The sequence below is a fragment of the Papio anubis genome, chromosome 4, assembly GCF_008728515.1.
Source record: "Papio anubis isolate 15944 chromosome 4, Panubis1.0, whole genome shotgun sequence".
NCBI classification, from domain to species: Eukaryota; Metazoa; Chordata; class Mammalia; order Primates; family Cercopithecidae; genus Papio; species Papio anubis.
In genome coordinates this window covers 33,466,810-33,484,860 of record NC_044979.1, presented here as the reverse complement: position 1 = coordinate 33,484,860, position 18,051 = coordinate 33,466,810, and the positions used below count along the sequence as shown (strand labels likewise).

Genomic DNA, 18,051 nt, shown 5'->3' with positions numbered 1-18,051 from the left:
CTAGTAGGCTGTTTAATGCATTTTGTATTTATAACATTTATGACTAAACATTTATGACTAAATGTTTACTGGATGTAACCTCACTGTAAATCAAGGAGCATCTGTAGTGAAACACCAGAAATACATATCACAACTGAAGCAATAACAGAAAACAAGAAATACTTTTTTAAAATATGTACATCTTCAATGTAAAAGGTCTAAGAAAAGAGTTTTATTAAAGGTAAATGACTAGGCATGAGATATTTTTAGAAGCCCTGAAAAGGTAACCAGAATACTAGTCTTAACAATACAAGTTACATCTCTTGTAAGTTTAGAAAACTCTTTTTTTAAGGACACTCTCAAGGAATCTTTAAGTAATTAAACCATCCTAGCTGTCTTTAAGTTAGTACATCCTCAGCTTATTTGGTCAAGAAACTGTAGCTGGGGGACAAGAAATCAAATTGTTAACAGAGAGCAAATTCTAAAAAATGCAATTTAAGAGATTTTGGTTCTATTTTTTAACTAATATCACTTCAAAACTTGTGGTACAATTTCTCTCTTCCCTTTACCCCCATGCTATTATAGAGATTTTCCACAGGCCTAGATTTTGACTCATAATTCAAGCCAGGTTTTGAGTCATAAATGGTATAAAAAGATTTAAAATGATAATAATGAAACTGTACCCCAAAGAATTAAAACTAATAATGCCTAAATTCTCGGGCTTACAGTATAGTAGATAAGAAATGAAAACTTACTGAACAGTTGAAATCAGCAACTAACAAAAATTCTTGAGTTTGCAGAGTACCAGATAAGAAAAGAAACAACTCGCTGAGATACTACTGAAACTCCTACTGATTGTTGAGAGCAAGAACAAACTATCTGAAATCAGTTGAAACCAAGATGGCTCACTGGAATTTGAGAAGGAGCTTGCTGACATCACAGTATGAATTTCCATCACATTCATCATACTAACTCCACCTGAATTTGCGCATGCAACCCATGCGTGAAGGATGTGAAGAAATAACTGTGCATGCCCAAGGACTTTCTAAACCTCCCCTTTCGTCCTACGAATGACTTACTAATCCGAGTATCTACTCTCTAAAACTCTTCTAATAAAATCACTGACTTAAAGACAGCACAGGGAGACATATTTGAGCTCAGCTCGTGTCTCCTTAGGTGCTGACTGACTTTCAGCTTTTCTTTTCTCAAAAATTCGATTTCACAGTATTGGCTTATAGCACATCAGGTAGTGAGCTCCTTTTGCTCTATAATAATGAGAGTGAAAGATTATTTTTTGAAGTAACTGTGAATAAGTTGGGAAAGAAAAGGGAAAGTGGTTTACAAGGATACGTTTGCATATTAACAGTGATACTAAAAAAAGCCTTAAAGGGCTTTAGATAGGTGGCCCCAACATCAAATGGAAAAAAGGACACCTATCACTCTAAGAGTTAAAATTTTTAAACTCAAATTAATTAGTTTTTCCAAGGAGGCTTCTCAGTTCAAACAAAAGAGTAGAATTTGCTAATCTAATCAAACTTCAATATAAAAGCTAGCTAGCTCATCAATGATTAAAAAAAGAATGACAGAATAATGGAATGGAAAGAGAAATAATGGAAGAGAAGCATACTGAACAGTAGGGAGAAAACATGTGCTTAGCGTACACTCAATACTCTATCTTAACATCTCATGGAGAGATGAGTGGGAAAGGCCAGCAAAACTCAATGACACTAACCATTATAATCAACTAAGTAACTGCCATTTGTTAATTCATTACCAATAAACAACTTCTTGTTTGGCTTTCCATGTAAATCAGCAAGTATTTATGTGTACAACAGCTAAGATATAATCCTCATTATAAATTCATAAATTGATATTTTTGCTTAATAATTCTCTAATGAGTTAGGTTAATATTCTTACAAGTTTGGTTAACGTACCCTTGAGTAAGCTCACACTTGAACAAGGTAATTAAATTTACATGATTCCCAAAAAGCCCTATCTTAGTAGGGAACTGGTCTCCCTTGCTGACACAATAAATTATTGTATTCCATAAAAAAGGACTGTAGAGGGACATCCAAATCAGTTTGAACAAATGTGTTAGCTAGAGAAATAGTGGAGTTAGCTTAGGAGAATGGTAAGCAAAGGCTTTCTGAAGGTGGCAACAAAATCTAAATTTTGAAGGACAAGTAACAAGGAGAAGTGATAGCACATACTAGCATCATGTAATCAGAGGTCTGAAAATAGTTTCACACTGCTGGTGCAAAAGGCACAGGGCTAATATCTAAAACAACAGGCATATAATATTTATGGCATCCTAACAACTCCTAGGTTAATAAAACTATTTAGTACTTACGAAAATACTTGTTGAGGTTTTTTTATTGCTCAGTAAATAATCTAGAACAGCACTATCCAAGAGAATCTTCTGTGATAATGAAAATATTCTATATCAATATTGTGGCTATTCAGGAATTTAAATGACTAGTGCAAATCGTGAACTGAATTTTTAATAGCCACACACAGCTAACTGCTCAGTATTGCACAGCACAGGCACATGTCCATGAGAAAACCATCGGCTCATGACATACTAAAGATAACCTGATGGCATTATCATTAAGTACATCACTTGATCCACAGTTCACACAGACATGAACAATTTTTTTTTTTTTTTTGATAGCTTAAGTGGCAGCCCATTATGGAATCAATCAGTCAAGAAAATATGAGCACTGGGTTAAATGAGATGCAATTCACAGCATAGGCAGAAAGTTAACTAGTGGACAAAAATCAAGCACAGCAGACAATAAAAGCCTAAAGAGAGAAAGACACCTAGCAGCATAATTCAACTCATTCATTCCTTTATATTCTGTCCTTCTTTCATTCATTCATTGATGGGCCATTTATTATACAGGGCAATAAAAATAAGTGTGAACGAAACACAAATAGCCCCTGCACCAATGGAAGAACAAACCATAAAAGCAGAGAGATGTCTTAGAGTTGTCTTAGAAGGTCTCTTTGAAAAGATATTTAAAGAAAGAACTAATTAAATGAAGTACAGAAGTTGGGAATGAGATAAGCAACAGTGTTCCAAGCAGAGAAAACACATTCAGTATGTTTGAAAATCCAGGAGGTTTGGATGGCTGGAGTGTACTGGTCAAAGGTAATGACAAGACTAGGTTGAATAAAAATATACGGGATAGTTTATGTTGGGCCTTCAGATTCCACATAAGTGGGCTAATAAAGCTTTTAAATCCTGAAGACAGTACAAGATCAAATGATTACCCTGAGTCACTTGAAAAGCAAACTTTCTACCACTGAAAAACAAAATACTTTATTTTCTAAATTCTAAAAACACCCTGGCCCTCACAGACTACACATTTAATACTATATCCTCGAAAAAATACACTTTTTTAGGAAAACAAGAAACTCAAAAACAGTAACTGTCAGTTTTCTCGATATCAACTGCAAGATCCATGTTCAGTTTTAAAATGTGGAAATGTGCCAAATGAGCATCTTTTGATGAGTCAGGAAAATAAAGTCAAATAGATCTATGCCTGATTTAACTTATTGTTCAGAGGCTTTTACTATTCCTGCCTTATTTACAGGTTCACAAATATATCAAATATTTTAAATTAAACAATCTATAACAATTTTGGGAAATACTAATACCAGAGCTAATTCACATTTTTAAAAAAGTATATCAGTTCTTTTACTGGTAACAGTCCCCCCCTAAAAATATTAATTATACTAATACTTAGAATTTAGTATCTGTATTCTATAGTCATTGTCAACTAGAAACAGTTCCTGAATTCTGCCCATTTGAAACTAAAAGTTCAAAAACATAAGTAGAACATAAACATTATATTAAACTATACTAATAAATTATTAATATCTTCTTTCCAGTTTCACTCAGCTACAAGTAGACTATCTGTAAAAATGGGAATGGGAATCTTCCTATTGCTATGAGGAAGCTCTAGCTATACCTATGCTTTAAAATAACGGGAAAAATGGGTAAAAAAAGAGAAATGTATCGTAAGAAAATAACTTAAAATTATATAATTTGTTCAATTATATAATTCAGCACAAAATTGTCTGGTTAAATACAAGCTAATGTAAAAAGAAATGAATTTGCCTATGGTTTAAAACAAAAATTTAAGGATCCTCATACAGTAAAAACTTACTTTATTTTTCTTGTGTATGTATAGCTTAAACAAAATATCAGCAGATATTATTCCAGACAACAGAATATTCAGATATTGATTACTAGGTAAAATATATCACTCCGATAAAACATTATCAGCTATAAAAAAGTAAAGATTATGTTTTTCCAGTGTACTGATACTATATCAAAATCAGACCACAAAGTGGACTGAATATCCATATACATGTATCTATGTATGTGTGGTATATACGGGTATAGGTGTAATATTCTAAATTAAACTGAATATCATCTTACCAAAGACATTGATTCTGTAGAAAAATCTCTTACAGATTTGACATAAACCTGAAGGAAAAAAAGAAAGAAAGAACTTATATACAAAGAACTTGTACACAGATAACCTCCAATGTGATTACAGGCTTTTAGTTTTAGTAAAAGTACACACTTACTTGTAAAATATTCAAATTCACTAGGATGACATAAAGTTATGGCTTACAAATTAAGAGTGAAATGTGCAAAGTTGTCTAAGCTACAGAAACTTTAAAAAAAGGCAAAGATGTAAGGTCAAATGAAAATGTACTTTATTAAAATATTAGTGTTCTTACAGATTAAATTTGAAGCACAGCAATATTCAGTTCTCAGGATAGAATGTAAAATAATGCAAACTTCTGTCAGTCCAATAGAAGTGGAAAATCAGAGCTGATATTCAAAATTTTTCCTGCATAGAACCCTAGATATTTTCAGAAAGAAAACAAAAAAAATAAGGAAGTGCTTCAGTGATCACTCTAACTGCAAATTTTACCCATCTCCAGCCTCATTCATTAACTTTAATATCAAGCACAGCCACCGCCAGCACTTATAGCACCTTTGTGCGTACTAGAAAAAAAGAGGCAGATGTTGGCCTGCAGGCACTTGGCTTAGCCCAATTCTACCTAGTAATTGTTTAGCCCAATTCTACCTAGAAAATTTTTCTTCTTACTGAAGATTTTATATCTCTCTAAAATGTTTTGACTAAAAAGGCAGTTTTCAAAGTGTGTGTGTGGAAAGTAGGGTGTTAAAGGAGGAAAGGAGAGGAAGGCCTTCTTCACAATGAATAAAATAGAAGGAAAAAATCAGTTTTACCTAAAGAGGGGTAGGTGATTAATTTAAAGGGAAATCAGGTAGAGCAAAGTGCCTGATAGTATAATTATAAAGAATAATATCCCGTCTAGAATGTCTGTGCAGTTTTGTAAGTTTCATTATTAAGTATTTATTATTTCACTAAGTATTAATTAATAAGTATTAATAAGTACTTATTTATTAATAAGTAATTATGGAAGTATTATAAAGGAATTCCCTATCTAGTCATTCTAAACATAAAACCAAGAAAAAACTTCTATTTTTTAAACTTAAAATATTCAATTAAAATAATTTAGTCAGACCAAGTAGTTTATCTGCAGATTAACAGAAATACTTTCAGTTCCATCACTGTAGCTCATTAAATCTGCAATATAATTAGAGAATAAAAACTACATACTTACATAAACAGTTGATTTGAGGTCTTCAAATGCTTTCAAAAATATGCAAGGTTTATCATCTTTGCCTATAGATGAAGAAGCTAGAAAAACAATAAATCTAGCCACTGCAATGGTGTCCTACACAGGAAAAAGAAAGTTTTTGAATCAATCACCAAAATACCTACAATTTGGAATGTCATATAAATCCTTATTTATACTATTATCTTTAGAACAAAAATTACTTCTATAAAGTAGAAAACTGGTTAACCCAAACTTGTGTAACACTTACTGAATACGTGATTTAGACTATCACTTCCTCTAAAACATCTTCAACATCTACAGCTACAATATAGCCACAGATGGCTATAATGTCCCACTTCATGGAACCAGGAAAATGCTAAATTACTAAGAAAGTTTTATGTAGTGAAACTTAGATGTTCCAATAGTATCAAGGATGGAATTTAAATGAAACTAAATCTCAAAGTTGAGAAACCACATTGAGAAAGGCATAACAGTGCAAAAACTCCACATATTACAAAACTAATACATGTGCATACAAACACAGGGCATAGATATAATAAGAAACCTCCATTTATAGACTAATAAGAACAAAGATAGCTTCTTACTACTTAGGTTTGTAACAGCAGTAAGAAGCCATTCTCCATTTATCCCTTCCTCTCTCATTCTTCAAATTTCCTTTTCTTATTTTCTTATTTTCTTATTTTCCAAATACTAAGACAGAATACTAAGACAGAAATACTAAGACAGAAATACAAATACTAAGAGTTTTGCCTTGCTGCATATATATTTGTTATTGTCTTACTCCCTTAATTTTAACACCAATACCTTAAGATACACCAAAATGCCTGGGCTTTTGCTCATCTTCCTTCAATAATTTTAAACTCTATCAAGTGGAAGTCTTCTGCATTATCACAGTTTGCTTTGCATATACAAGGGCCTAGTGTCAATTCCCACAATCCTCTATTCAGACTTAATAATTGGACTGAGGGCATATTGAAGATAGCAGTCATTTCTAATTCTGCTCTGTATTTACAGGAGTTGGCACAAAGCAGGCCCTCCCAAAACAAACTGTCTATGAACCAAAGGAAAGACCTTATGTTGCCTTTGCTAAAAATCTCTTGCCCTAACCAGGTATTGTAGCTCTGCAAACTCCTGCCTTTTCTTCTTCACATGAGATTGCAAACATAACTGTATGTATGCTGATAATGCCAAATTACCACAACTCTTCATAGATAAGTGGGAGAAAATTTTTCTTTTTACTGAAGATTTTATATCTCTCTAAAACGTTTTATGTAGTTTAAAAAATAAAATGAACACGCTTCTGGAATAAAAATCACAAATGAGTTACCTTTTTTCAGTTTTACAAACTGAAAAATACACTCCACTTTCAAGTGACCTCAAACCAATACATTCTGATTAAATGAAAACCTAAGATTTTAGTCAAAGATTTAAAATTGTTTATCAAACTAACACAGAAGATAAATAGAAGTAGGGAAGCCAACAGTTTATCAGTTCTAAATTATCCAAGCAGAAAAAAACCTACCTCTTGTTATTCTGTGTTCCACTTAAAAATGTTTTCAAAAGTAAATACTATACACCAAATGCAAATGTTGGAGTACAGATGACCATTTTCTTTCTATTTTCCTGCAGAATCTAAACTTTTTAAAAAGACTGAGTACGTATTTCTTTTATCATGAAGAAAAATTTTAAAAAGAATAAATGACTAAAAGCTGGACATCAGCATTCATAAGAAAAATGTTTCTGAAGTTAACAGTAGCTACACACAATTCAGTAAAAAGTTACAACCCTTCCTCTGGCATACATTCAACAGCATAGAAATAACAATCACAGCTTTTTAAAAAAAATTAAAATGTGTTTATTATATTCGTAAATGTGGATTTATATTTGAATATACATATAAAAACTGCACTGAAGGCCCTCAGTGATCTCATTCCAACCAACTCTTCCTGTTTTATTTCTACATACTTCCCATTCAATATTAGACAAACTGGATCCTCTTAAAGGTATAGTGCTTTTCCATATATATTCTTTACATACTTTGAGCCACTGCTACAAATAAAAAACATGTTTCCCATTTGTACATATCTAACCTTATCCATATTTCAAAGTTTAGCCTTCTTCCTGGTAGAATCTATGATGGATTCTCTCTCAAAAACAAGTAATTCTACCTTCCTCTAAACTCTCCTACATAGCATTTTAGCATTTTTCTCTTTGTGTGTTATTTACAAACTTTTCTTAACGCCTTTAAAGTCCTTAAAGTCCTGTAAGTTCCTTGGACTAAAAATAATGGAGATCATTCCAAGATGGCCGAATAGGAACAGCTCCAGTCTACAGCTCCCAGCGTGAGTCACGCAGAAGACAGGTGATTTCTGCATTTCCAACTGAGGCACTGAGTTCATCTCACTAGGACTTGTTGGACAGTGGTTGCGGCCCACAGAGTGTGAGGCGAAGCAGGCATCGCCTCACTGAGGAAGCACAGGGGTGGGGGAATTCCCTTTCCTGGCCAAGGAAAGCCATGAAACGTGGTACCTGGAAAATCGGGACACTCCTGCCATAATACTGTGCTTTTCCAATGGTCTTAGCAAACGGCACACCAGGGGATTATATCCCATGCCTGGCTCATAGTCTTGCTCATTGCTAGCACAGCAGATCGAACTGCGAGACTGCAGCGAGGCTCGGGGAGGGGCGTCCACCATTGCTGAGGCTTGACTAGGTAAACAAAGCGGCTGGGAAGCTCGAACTGGGTGGAGCCCACTGCAGTTCAACCAGGCCTGCCTGCCTCTGTAGGTTCCACCTGATGGCAGGGCATAGCTGAATAAAAGGCAGCAGGAACTTCTGCAGACTTAAACGTCCCTGTCTGACAGCTTTGAAGAGAGCAGCGATTCCCCCAGTATGGAGTTGGAGATCTGAGAACGGACAGATTGCCTCCTCTGGTGGGTTCCTAATCCCCGAGTAGCCTAACTGGGAGATCCTTCGAAGTAGGGGCTGACTGACACCTCATACAGGTGGGTGCCCCTCTGAGAGGAAGCTTCCAGAGGAAGGCTCAGGGGGCAACATTTGCTTTTCTGAAATATTTGCTGTTCTGCAGCCTCTGCTGGTGATACCTAGGCAAACAGGGTCTGAAGTGGATCTCCAGCCAACTCCAATAGACCTGCAGTTGAAGGTCCTGACTGTAAGAAGGAAAACTAACAAACAGAAAGGAATAGCATGAACATCAACAAAAAGGACCTTCACGCCAAAACCCCATCTGAAGGTCACCATTATCAAAGACCAAAGGTAGATAAAACCTCAAAGATGGGGAGAAACCAGAGCAGAAAAGCTGAAAAGTCTAAAAATCAGAGCGCCTCTTCTCCAAAGGATCGCAGCTTCTCGCCAGTGATGGAACAAAGCTGGAGAGAGAATGACTTTGACAAGTTGGCAGAAGTAGGTTTCAGAAGATCAGTAATAAAAAAAAACTTCTCCAAGTTACAGGCGGATATTTGAACCCACGCAAATAAGCTAAAAGACTTGAAAAGATTAGACAAATGGCTAACTAGAATTAACAGTGTAGAGAAGAACTTAAATGACCTGATGGAGTTGAAAACAATGGCACAAGAACTACGTGATGCATGCATAAGCTTCAGTAGTCGACTGGATCAAGTGGAAAAAAGGGTATCAGTGACTGACGATCAAATGAATGAAATTAAGTAAGAAGAGAAGTTTAGAGAAAAAAGAGTAAAAAAAAATGAACAAAGTCTCCAAGAAATATGGGACTATGTGAAAAGACCAAATCTACATTTGACTGGTGTACCTAAAAGTGATATGGGGATAATAGAACCAAACTGGAAAACACTCTCCAGGATATTATCCAGGAGAACTTCCCCAACGTAGCAAGGCAGGCCAACATTCAAATTCAGGAAATACAAAGAATGCCACAAAGATACTCTTTGAGAAGAGCAACCTCAACACACATAATTGTCAGATTCACCAAGGTTGAAATGAAGGAAAAAATGTTAACGGCAGCCAGAAAAAAAGGTCGGGTTACCCACAAAGGGAAGCCGATCAGACTAACAGCGGATCTCTCAGCAGAAACTCTACAAGCCAGAAGAGAGTGGGGTTCAATATTCAACATTCTTCAAGAAAAGCATTTTCAACCCAGAATTTCATATCCAGCCAAACTAAGCTTCTTAAGTGAAGGAGAAATAAAATCCTTTACAGACAAGCAAATGCTGAGAGATTTCGATACCACCAGGCCTGCCTTACAAGAGGTCCTGAAGGAAACACTAAACATGGAAAGGAACAACTGGTACCAGCCACAGCAAAAACATGCCAAATTGTAAAGTCCATTGATGCTAGGAAGAAACTGCATCAACTAACGAGCAAAATAACCAGCTAACATCATAATGGCAGGATCAAATTCACACATAACAATATTAACCTTAAATGTAAATGGGATAAGTGTCTCAATTAAAAGACACAGACTGGCAAATTGGATAAACAGTCAAGACCCCTCAGTGTGCTGTGTTCAGGAGACCCATCTCATGTGCAGAGACACACATAGGCTCAAAATAAAGGGATGGAGGGAGATCTACCAAGCAAATAGAAAATAAAAAAAAAAAAGCAGGTGTTGCAATCCTAGTCTCTGACAAAACAGGCTTTAAACCAACAAAGATCAAGAGAGACAAAGAAGGCCATTACATAATGGTAAAGGGATCAATTCAACAAAAGAAGAGCTAACTATCCTAAATATATATGCACCCAATACAGGAGCACCCAGATTCATAAAGCAAGTCCTTAGAGACCTATAAAGGGACTTAGACTCCCACACAATAATAATGGGAGACTTTAACACCCCACTGTCAACATCAGACAGATCAAGGAGACAGAAAGTTAACAAGGATATCCAGGACTTGAACTCAGCTCTGCACCAAGTGGACTTAATAGATATCTATGGAATTCTCCTCCCCAAATCAACAGAATATACATTCAATATCCCTGATGAACATCAGTGCAAAAATCCTCAATAAAATACTGGCAAACCGAATCCAGCAGCACATCAAAAAGCTTATCCAACACAATCAAGTTGGCTTCATCCCTGAGATGCAAGGCTGATTCAACATACACAAATCAATAAACATAATCCATCATATAAACAGAACCAAAGACAACAATCCCATGAGTATCTCAATAAATGCAGAAAAGGCCTTCAACAAAATTCAACACCCCTTCATGCTAAAAACTCTCGACAAACTAGGTAGGTATCAATGGGGCGTATCTCAAAATAATAAGAGCTATTTATGACAAACCCACAGGCAATATCATACTGAATGGGCAAAAACTGGAAGCATTCTTTTTGAAAACTGGCACAAGACAGGGATGCCCTCTCTCACCACTCCTATTCAATAACTGGCAGTTCTGGCCAGGGCAATCAGACAAGAGAAAGAAATAAAGGGTATTCAATCAGGAAAAGAAGAAGTTAAATTGTCCCTGTTTGCAGATGACGTGATTGCATGTTTAAAAACTCCATTGTCTCAGCCACAAATCTCCTTAAGCTGATAAGCAACTTCAGCAAAGTCTCAGGATACAAAATCAATGTGCAAAAATCACAAGCATTCCTATATACCAATAATAGACAAACAGAGGCCAAATCATGAGTGAACTCCCATTCACAATTGCTACAAAGAGAATAAAATACCTAGGAATCCAACTTACAAGGGATGTAAAGGACCTCTTCAAGGAGAACTACAAACCACGGCTCAACGAAATAAAAGAGGACACAAATGGAAGAACATTCCATGCTCATGAATAGGAAGAATCAGTATCGTGAAAATGGCCATACTGCCCAACGTAATTTATAGATTCAATGCCACCCCCATCAAGCTAACCAATGACTTTCTTCAAATAATTGGAAAAAAATACTTTAAATTTCATATGGAATCAAAAAAGAGCCCTCATTGCCAAGACAATCCTAAGCAAAAAGAACAAAACTGGAGGCATCACGCTACCTGACTTCAAGCTATACTACAAGGCTACAGTAACCAAAACAGCATGGTACTGGTACCAAAACAGAGATATAGGCCAATGGAACAGAACAGAACCCTCAGAAATAATACCACACATCTACAACCATTTGATCTTTGACAAACCTGACAATAACAACAAATGAGGAAAGTATTCCCTATTTAATAAATGGTGCTAGGAAAACTGACTAGCTCTATGTAGAAAGCTGAAACTGGATCCCTTCCTTACACCTTATACAAAAATTAATTCAAGATGGATTAGAGACTTAAATCCTAGACCTAAAACCATAAAAACCCTAGAAGAAAACCTAGACAATACCATTCAGGACATAGGCATGGGCAAAGACTTCATGTCTAAAAACATCAAAAGCAATGGCAACAAAAGCCAAAATTGACAAATGGGATCTAATTAAACTAAGGAGCTTCTGCACAGCAAAAGAAACTACCATCAGAGTGAACAGGCAACCTACAGAATAGGAGAAAATTTTTGCAATCTACTCATCTGACAAAGGACTAATATCCAGAATCTACAAGGAACTTAAACAAATTTACAACAAAAAATCAAACCACCCCATCAAAAAGTGGGCAAAGGATATGAACAGACACTTCTCAAAAGAAGACATTTATGCAGCCAATAGACACGTGAAAAAATGCTCATCATCACTCACCATCAGAGAAATGCAAATCAAAACCACAATGAGATACCATCTCACACCAGTTAGAATGGTGATCATTAAAAAGTCAGGAAACAACAGATGCTGGAGAGGATGTGGAAATAGGAATACTTTTATACTGTTGGTGGGGCTGTAAACTAGTTCAACCATTGTGGAAGACCGTGTGGCAATTCCTCAAAGATCTAGAACTAGAAACACCACTTCACCCAGTGATCCCATTACTGGGTATACACCCAAAGGATTATAAATCATGCTACTATAAAGACACATGCGCACATGTGTTTATTGTGGCACTGTTCACCACAGCAAAGACTCGGAACCAACCCAAATATCCATCAGTGACAGACTGGATTAAGAAAATATGGCACATATACACCATGGAATACTATGCAGCCATAAAAAAGGATGAGTTCATGTCCTTTGTAGGGACATGGATGAAGCTGGAAACCATCATTCTGAGGAAACTATTGCAAGGACAGAAAACCAAACACCGCATGTTCTCATTCATAGGTGGGAATTGAACAATAAGAACACTTGGACACAAGAAGGGGAACATCACACACACGGGCCTGTCATGGGGTGGGGGTAAGGGGGAGGGACAGCATTAGGAGACACAACTAATGTAAATGACAAGTTAATGAGTGTAGCACACCAACATGGCACATATATACATATGTAATGAATCTGTACGTTGTGCACATGTACCCTAGAACTCAAAAGTATAATAAAAAATAAAAATAAAATAATGTCTTATTCATGTGTATATTTCATATAAATGGCTGCCAGAGGCTTCTGTTCATAGTGCTCAACAAATATCTGGTGAATGAATGAATTAACACAACAAAGACTGAAGCACAGAACTAAACAAAGAGGGAAAAAATAAATGGCTCTTAGGATCCCGTTTCCATGAATTTATAAATCATAATGGCTTTTAAACTAAGTCAAGTACACAGAGTATAAGAAAGATAAATAAATAACAGGTAATATTAGTTTGTATAAACACTCATTAGATCAAATTAAAAATGAGATTTTATATGGGGTGTTCTAAGCTTCTGAGAAGAGTATACTGAAGCCATTCAAACAAGAATTGGCATTACATAGTTCTGTAGTTCTATGCCAAGAGTATATTCTGACATACCACAGTAGATGTTTAACTCAATTCGGTGAAAAAAGTTAAGAGATACCCTGGAGAAAAAAATACTACACTACAAAAAGTAAGAAGCATATACATGCATATACATGTTATAAAACTAAAAACACATCTGGAATCACTGAAACCTTTAAACTAATTTATGATACTTAAATATTAGCAAGGGGTAATTTCCCTTTTGTGTCTGTACTACTCTGTCATCCTTGTCACACTGCCTTACAAAGAGTGAGTCCCCTTGTCATTAAACAATTCCCTGTTTAGTATAGCCAAATAGAATATTTACTGCAAACCAGTCTCAGAGAAGAAAAATGAAGTCAGTAAAGGGTCTTCTTAACAATAAGAAGTGTTCTTCAGAAAATCAACAATTAACTTAACTGCTCCACCCCCCGCAAAATTAAGGTCACATACTGTATGATTCTACCTAAAAGATCAGAGGTTGCCAGAAGTTAGGGAAAGGGAGGGATGAATAGGCAGAGCACGGAGGATTTATAGGGCAGTGGAAAATACTCTATAAGGTACTATAATAGTAGATATATGTCGAAATACATTTTTCAAAATTCATAGAAGGTACAACACCAAGAGTAAACCCTAATGTAAACCATGGACTCTGAGTGATAATGATGTCATTGCAGGTTCACCAACTGTGATACCACTCTGGTAAGGGAACGCTGATAGCAGACGTGGCTATGCATAACTGCAGGTAGAGAATGTGAGGGAAATCTCTCTACTTTTCTCTCAATTGTGCTGTGAACCTACAACTTATTTTTTAAAGTATTTTTTTAAAAAACCAAAGCTTTAAAAATGTATTTTAAAAATTATATCGGATTATTTATTTGCATATCAACAAATATGGTTTTTATATGTTAGTACCTCCTAATAAACAGTCAGTGGTGAAATAAGCAAATCAACCAGCAAATAATAGCATAAATTACAAGACTCGTGTATTAGTTTGCTAATTTTTAACAAATAATACATCAGAAATTCTCAAGTCATTACACTTAGTGGGCAGGAAAAGGGCACTGAAAATATAAAATGACTGAAAATTCAAAGTGAAAAACACTTACTTGACTTTAACAAGCATTAAATAATTTTTCTACATTGACCTTACAAATCTTACTAGGTTATCATATTTTAAAACACTGTTGAAGAATAAGGGTACAGGCAGAAACCAGGGACCTGAAGGCATTGATAGTATAGTGATTAACAGAAAATGTTTCTCTATAAAAACATATTTCCTGAGTAATTGCATGTATTGGGTTGAGTAATACCAAGGTCATAATTGGAAGTAATGTAGGTGAATAATATTAGCATTAAAAACTAAACTTTTTAAATTGCCTACAAATCACTGTATGATTTGACCCCTACCCACCTCAGCAGCCACATATTGTGTGATTCACCCTGTATTCTGTCTTCTCAAAATTCATTAAATATTCCAGGATGCTTGCTCAAGGCCTCTGTATATGCTATTCTCTCCTTGCAATCTACAACCCAAGTACCCTGTGACCATTTTTCTATTACTCTTCTCGTTCTACTATTCAATATTCATAGTTACATATCATATCTAGATAAAATAATTACGTAATAATTGTTTAATTCTTCTCCATGGGACACTATGCTCTATGAGGGCAAGGTCCACGACTGTCTTATTCACTGCTATATCTCTAACATCTATCATAGAATACAAAAGCATTTAACAAATGTTTGGACAACTAAATAATCAAAGATATTAATATTCATACATATGTAGACAGTATACCTTCACGAATCTTAAAATAACATAAACTGTACAACTACTACAAAACTTACTTCATAGACTCTTAGCATTTTAGAACTTAAAATGATCTTAGACATCATGTAATCAAACATCTTCATTTTTCAGATAAGAAAATAAGGGCCAGAGAGAATAAATAAATGGTCTAAGGTCACATACAGTTAATTACCTATGGACCAAGATGAGAATCCAAATCTCCTGACTTTCCAGACAGGCACCACTCTAACTCCTCTTTCAGAACTAACTATAACAGGGATACAGGGAGAAAAAAGGTATTAATAAATGTCTTTATTTTTGACAGTTTTGTGGTATTTTTTTTTAAGTTTCAGAATACTTTGGAAAAGTCTTTCCTCATATTTTAAGTCCACATATTAAATGTTAAAACTGACTTTAAAATATGAAAACTAAAACAAAAACTGTCTCATACAGAGGAAGGCTTAATTACAGCATGAGTATTTCTGCAAAATATATCACATTAGTCTACCAAAGCAAGGATTAAAATCTTGTTAAAATTCATTTTAGTGTTTTAGGATTACTGTATTCAAATACAACGCTACCCTTAAGGGAACAAGCAAATGGCAAAGAAGAAGGTTTAAGAATCAAATTGGCCGGGCGCGGTGGCTCAAGCCTGTAATCCCAGCACTTTGGGAGGCTGAGACGGGCGGATCACAAGGTCAGGAGATCGAGACCATCCTGGCTAACACGGTGAAACCCCGTCTCTACTAAAAAATACAAAAAACTAGCCGGGCGAGGTGGCGGGCGCCTGTGGTCCTAGCTACTCCGGAGGCTGAGGCAGGAGAATGGCGTAAACCCGGGAGGCGGAGCTTGCAGTGAGCTGAGATCCGGCCACTGCACTCCAGCCTGGGGGACAGAGCCAGACTCAGTCTCAAAAAAAAAAAAAAAAAAAAAAAAAAAAAAAGAATCAAATTGGAGAAAACTCATTCCTTTAAGCAAAAAGTTTTACCTTTGGGTTGGAACAACCTTCAATCTTGATATTATAATAAATGGGTATATTAGACCCTCAAATAATCAGCATTTCTGGGTTTAAAATCCAGAAATAATTTAAAGTAAATGTGACCTCAGTCTTTACATCATTTTAAAAGCAAGAAACCTTGACTTACCATTATTAACAACCTGTCATCTGACAGGTACTAATTAACTAGTGTAGTTCTATTCTATTTTAATGAATACCTATTTAAAATGTATTTCAATAGCAGAAAACACTTTACATGTCAGGCAAAATACTAATACCTAATGTAATGTACATATTCTGTAGGTGTACTATACATGTTTTGTTAATTCATATCATAACCCTTTTATACTGTTTCTCAAATAAACATTTAATAAATGTAAAAATCTTAAAGGATAAAAGTGAAATATATTTAAAATATAAAGAAATTGATCTCTGATATTCAATAGCATGTATTTATTTTTAAAACACAGCTCTAAAATATCCAAGATATATTAGGTAAAAATGAAGCAACTTGCAAAACACAGTTACTTGGTGAAAAATATGCACATACAGGCTTTATCCATGCCCATAGACACACACAAAGGCAAGTGCACATATATATACACACATACATAAAACCTGGAAGAGTACCAAAAAAAGCATAGCAGTGATTTTTACCTGAAGAATGGGACTGGGAAATGGCAGGGGATTCAGTGGGAATGAGGGAACTTTTGCTTTTCAGTTTATAGCCTGCCATACTGTCTGAATGTTTTAAAATCATGACTACACAAAAACAACAAAATCTTCTCAGACAAATATTTGTAAGATTGTCAAGTCCATAATACCACCATGAGGTAAGAAAAAAAGGTGTGGAGATAGAGTGGTTTCTCTACTTATTCTAAGCCCTATAACAAATGTTAGCTTTAGAGGGTTATCTTCATAATAAAAGTGCCAATCACCATCATCACAGAGGGTTAACAGTTAAATGAAAAACTTATACGAAGACACTTTGCAATCTGTAAGATTTCATACAAATATAAAATTATTAGTAAAATTTTAATTCTGAAAAAAACTGGTTAAATGTTAAAAATTGGCTGTAATAAATGTTTGAAAAAGAAACAATGGTTTTTATTACCTAACGGCTCTTTATATATAGACCTTATTTGCTACTGAACTATGTAAAATAAACAAAGGATAGGAAAAGAAACAGAAAAATAAGTTCTTTAATCTCCTTACCTCACAAGAAATTAGAATTTGCATCTCTTTACATCATTATACCTCAAAACATCTAAAATGTTAACTAGAAAAACCCTTTAAGTTATGAATTCCCAAACATAAACACACACAGGTGTGTTAACACAGACAGGTACACAGACACACTCTAAGAGTAATGAGAAAAAGTATAACAGATTTATACACTCAGAAAAATGTTTAAATATATTCATACAAATATAATGTACACACACCTCTCTCAGAGCAACTCTACCTACATTTACCCCAACACTATTTTCTGTATTGTGTTAAAACAAATGTTTCAAAAATTCTTTAGTGAATGAGATTTTGTATTCATACTAGCACCTGACATTTATTTAATGTTCATAAATGCAAAATTTTATAAGATACCAACACTGAATTCTTAATAATTTAGAACTGTCATCTCAAATATTAATTATTTTAACTAAGCTGAAATAAAGTCTTGCCTTCAAGGGAAAGAATAATACAAATAACAGTAATGATAGCAGACCTTTACTAGGGCCACCAACTAAAAAAAGCACCTTATCAAAATAGATATTTACACAGGGATTCCTTTGGAGCAATTAATGCCTATCTGAAATCGC

At 35.0% G+C, this 18,051-nt stretch overlaps 1 protein-coding gene across 13 annotated transcripts in view; it reads right to left on the bottom strand.

Annotated features, from left to right (window-relative positions):
* POT1 (protection of telomeres 1) overlaps positions 1-18,051 on the bottom strand; it is a 113,382-nt gene that overhangs the window by 75,937 nt on the left and 19,394 nt on the right. For 7 of the 13 annotated variants that reach the window (XM_031665189.1, XM_031665187.1, XM_031665198.1 and 4 more), the window contains 3 exons: positions 5,650-5,763; positions 4,735-4,859; positions 4,427-4,474 (listed from right to left, as the gene is read on the bottom strand). In XM_031665189.1, coding sequence (XP_031521049.1) covers positions 4,427-4,435 — 9 coding nt within the window. In that variant the 5' untranslated portion in view covers positions 4,436-4,474; positions 4,735-4,859; positions 5,650-5,763. Of the gene's footprint in view, positions 1-4,426; positions 4,475-4,734; positions 4,860-5,649; positions 5,764-15,430; positions 15,506-18,051 lie in introns of all 13 variants that reach the window. The other 6 variants (XM_031665188.1, XM_031665193.1, XM_031665197.1 and 3 more) reach the window with 2 other exon arrangements.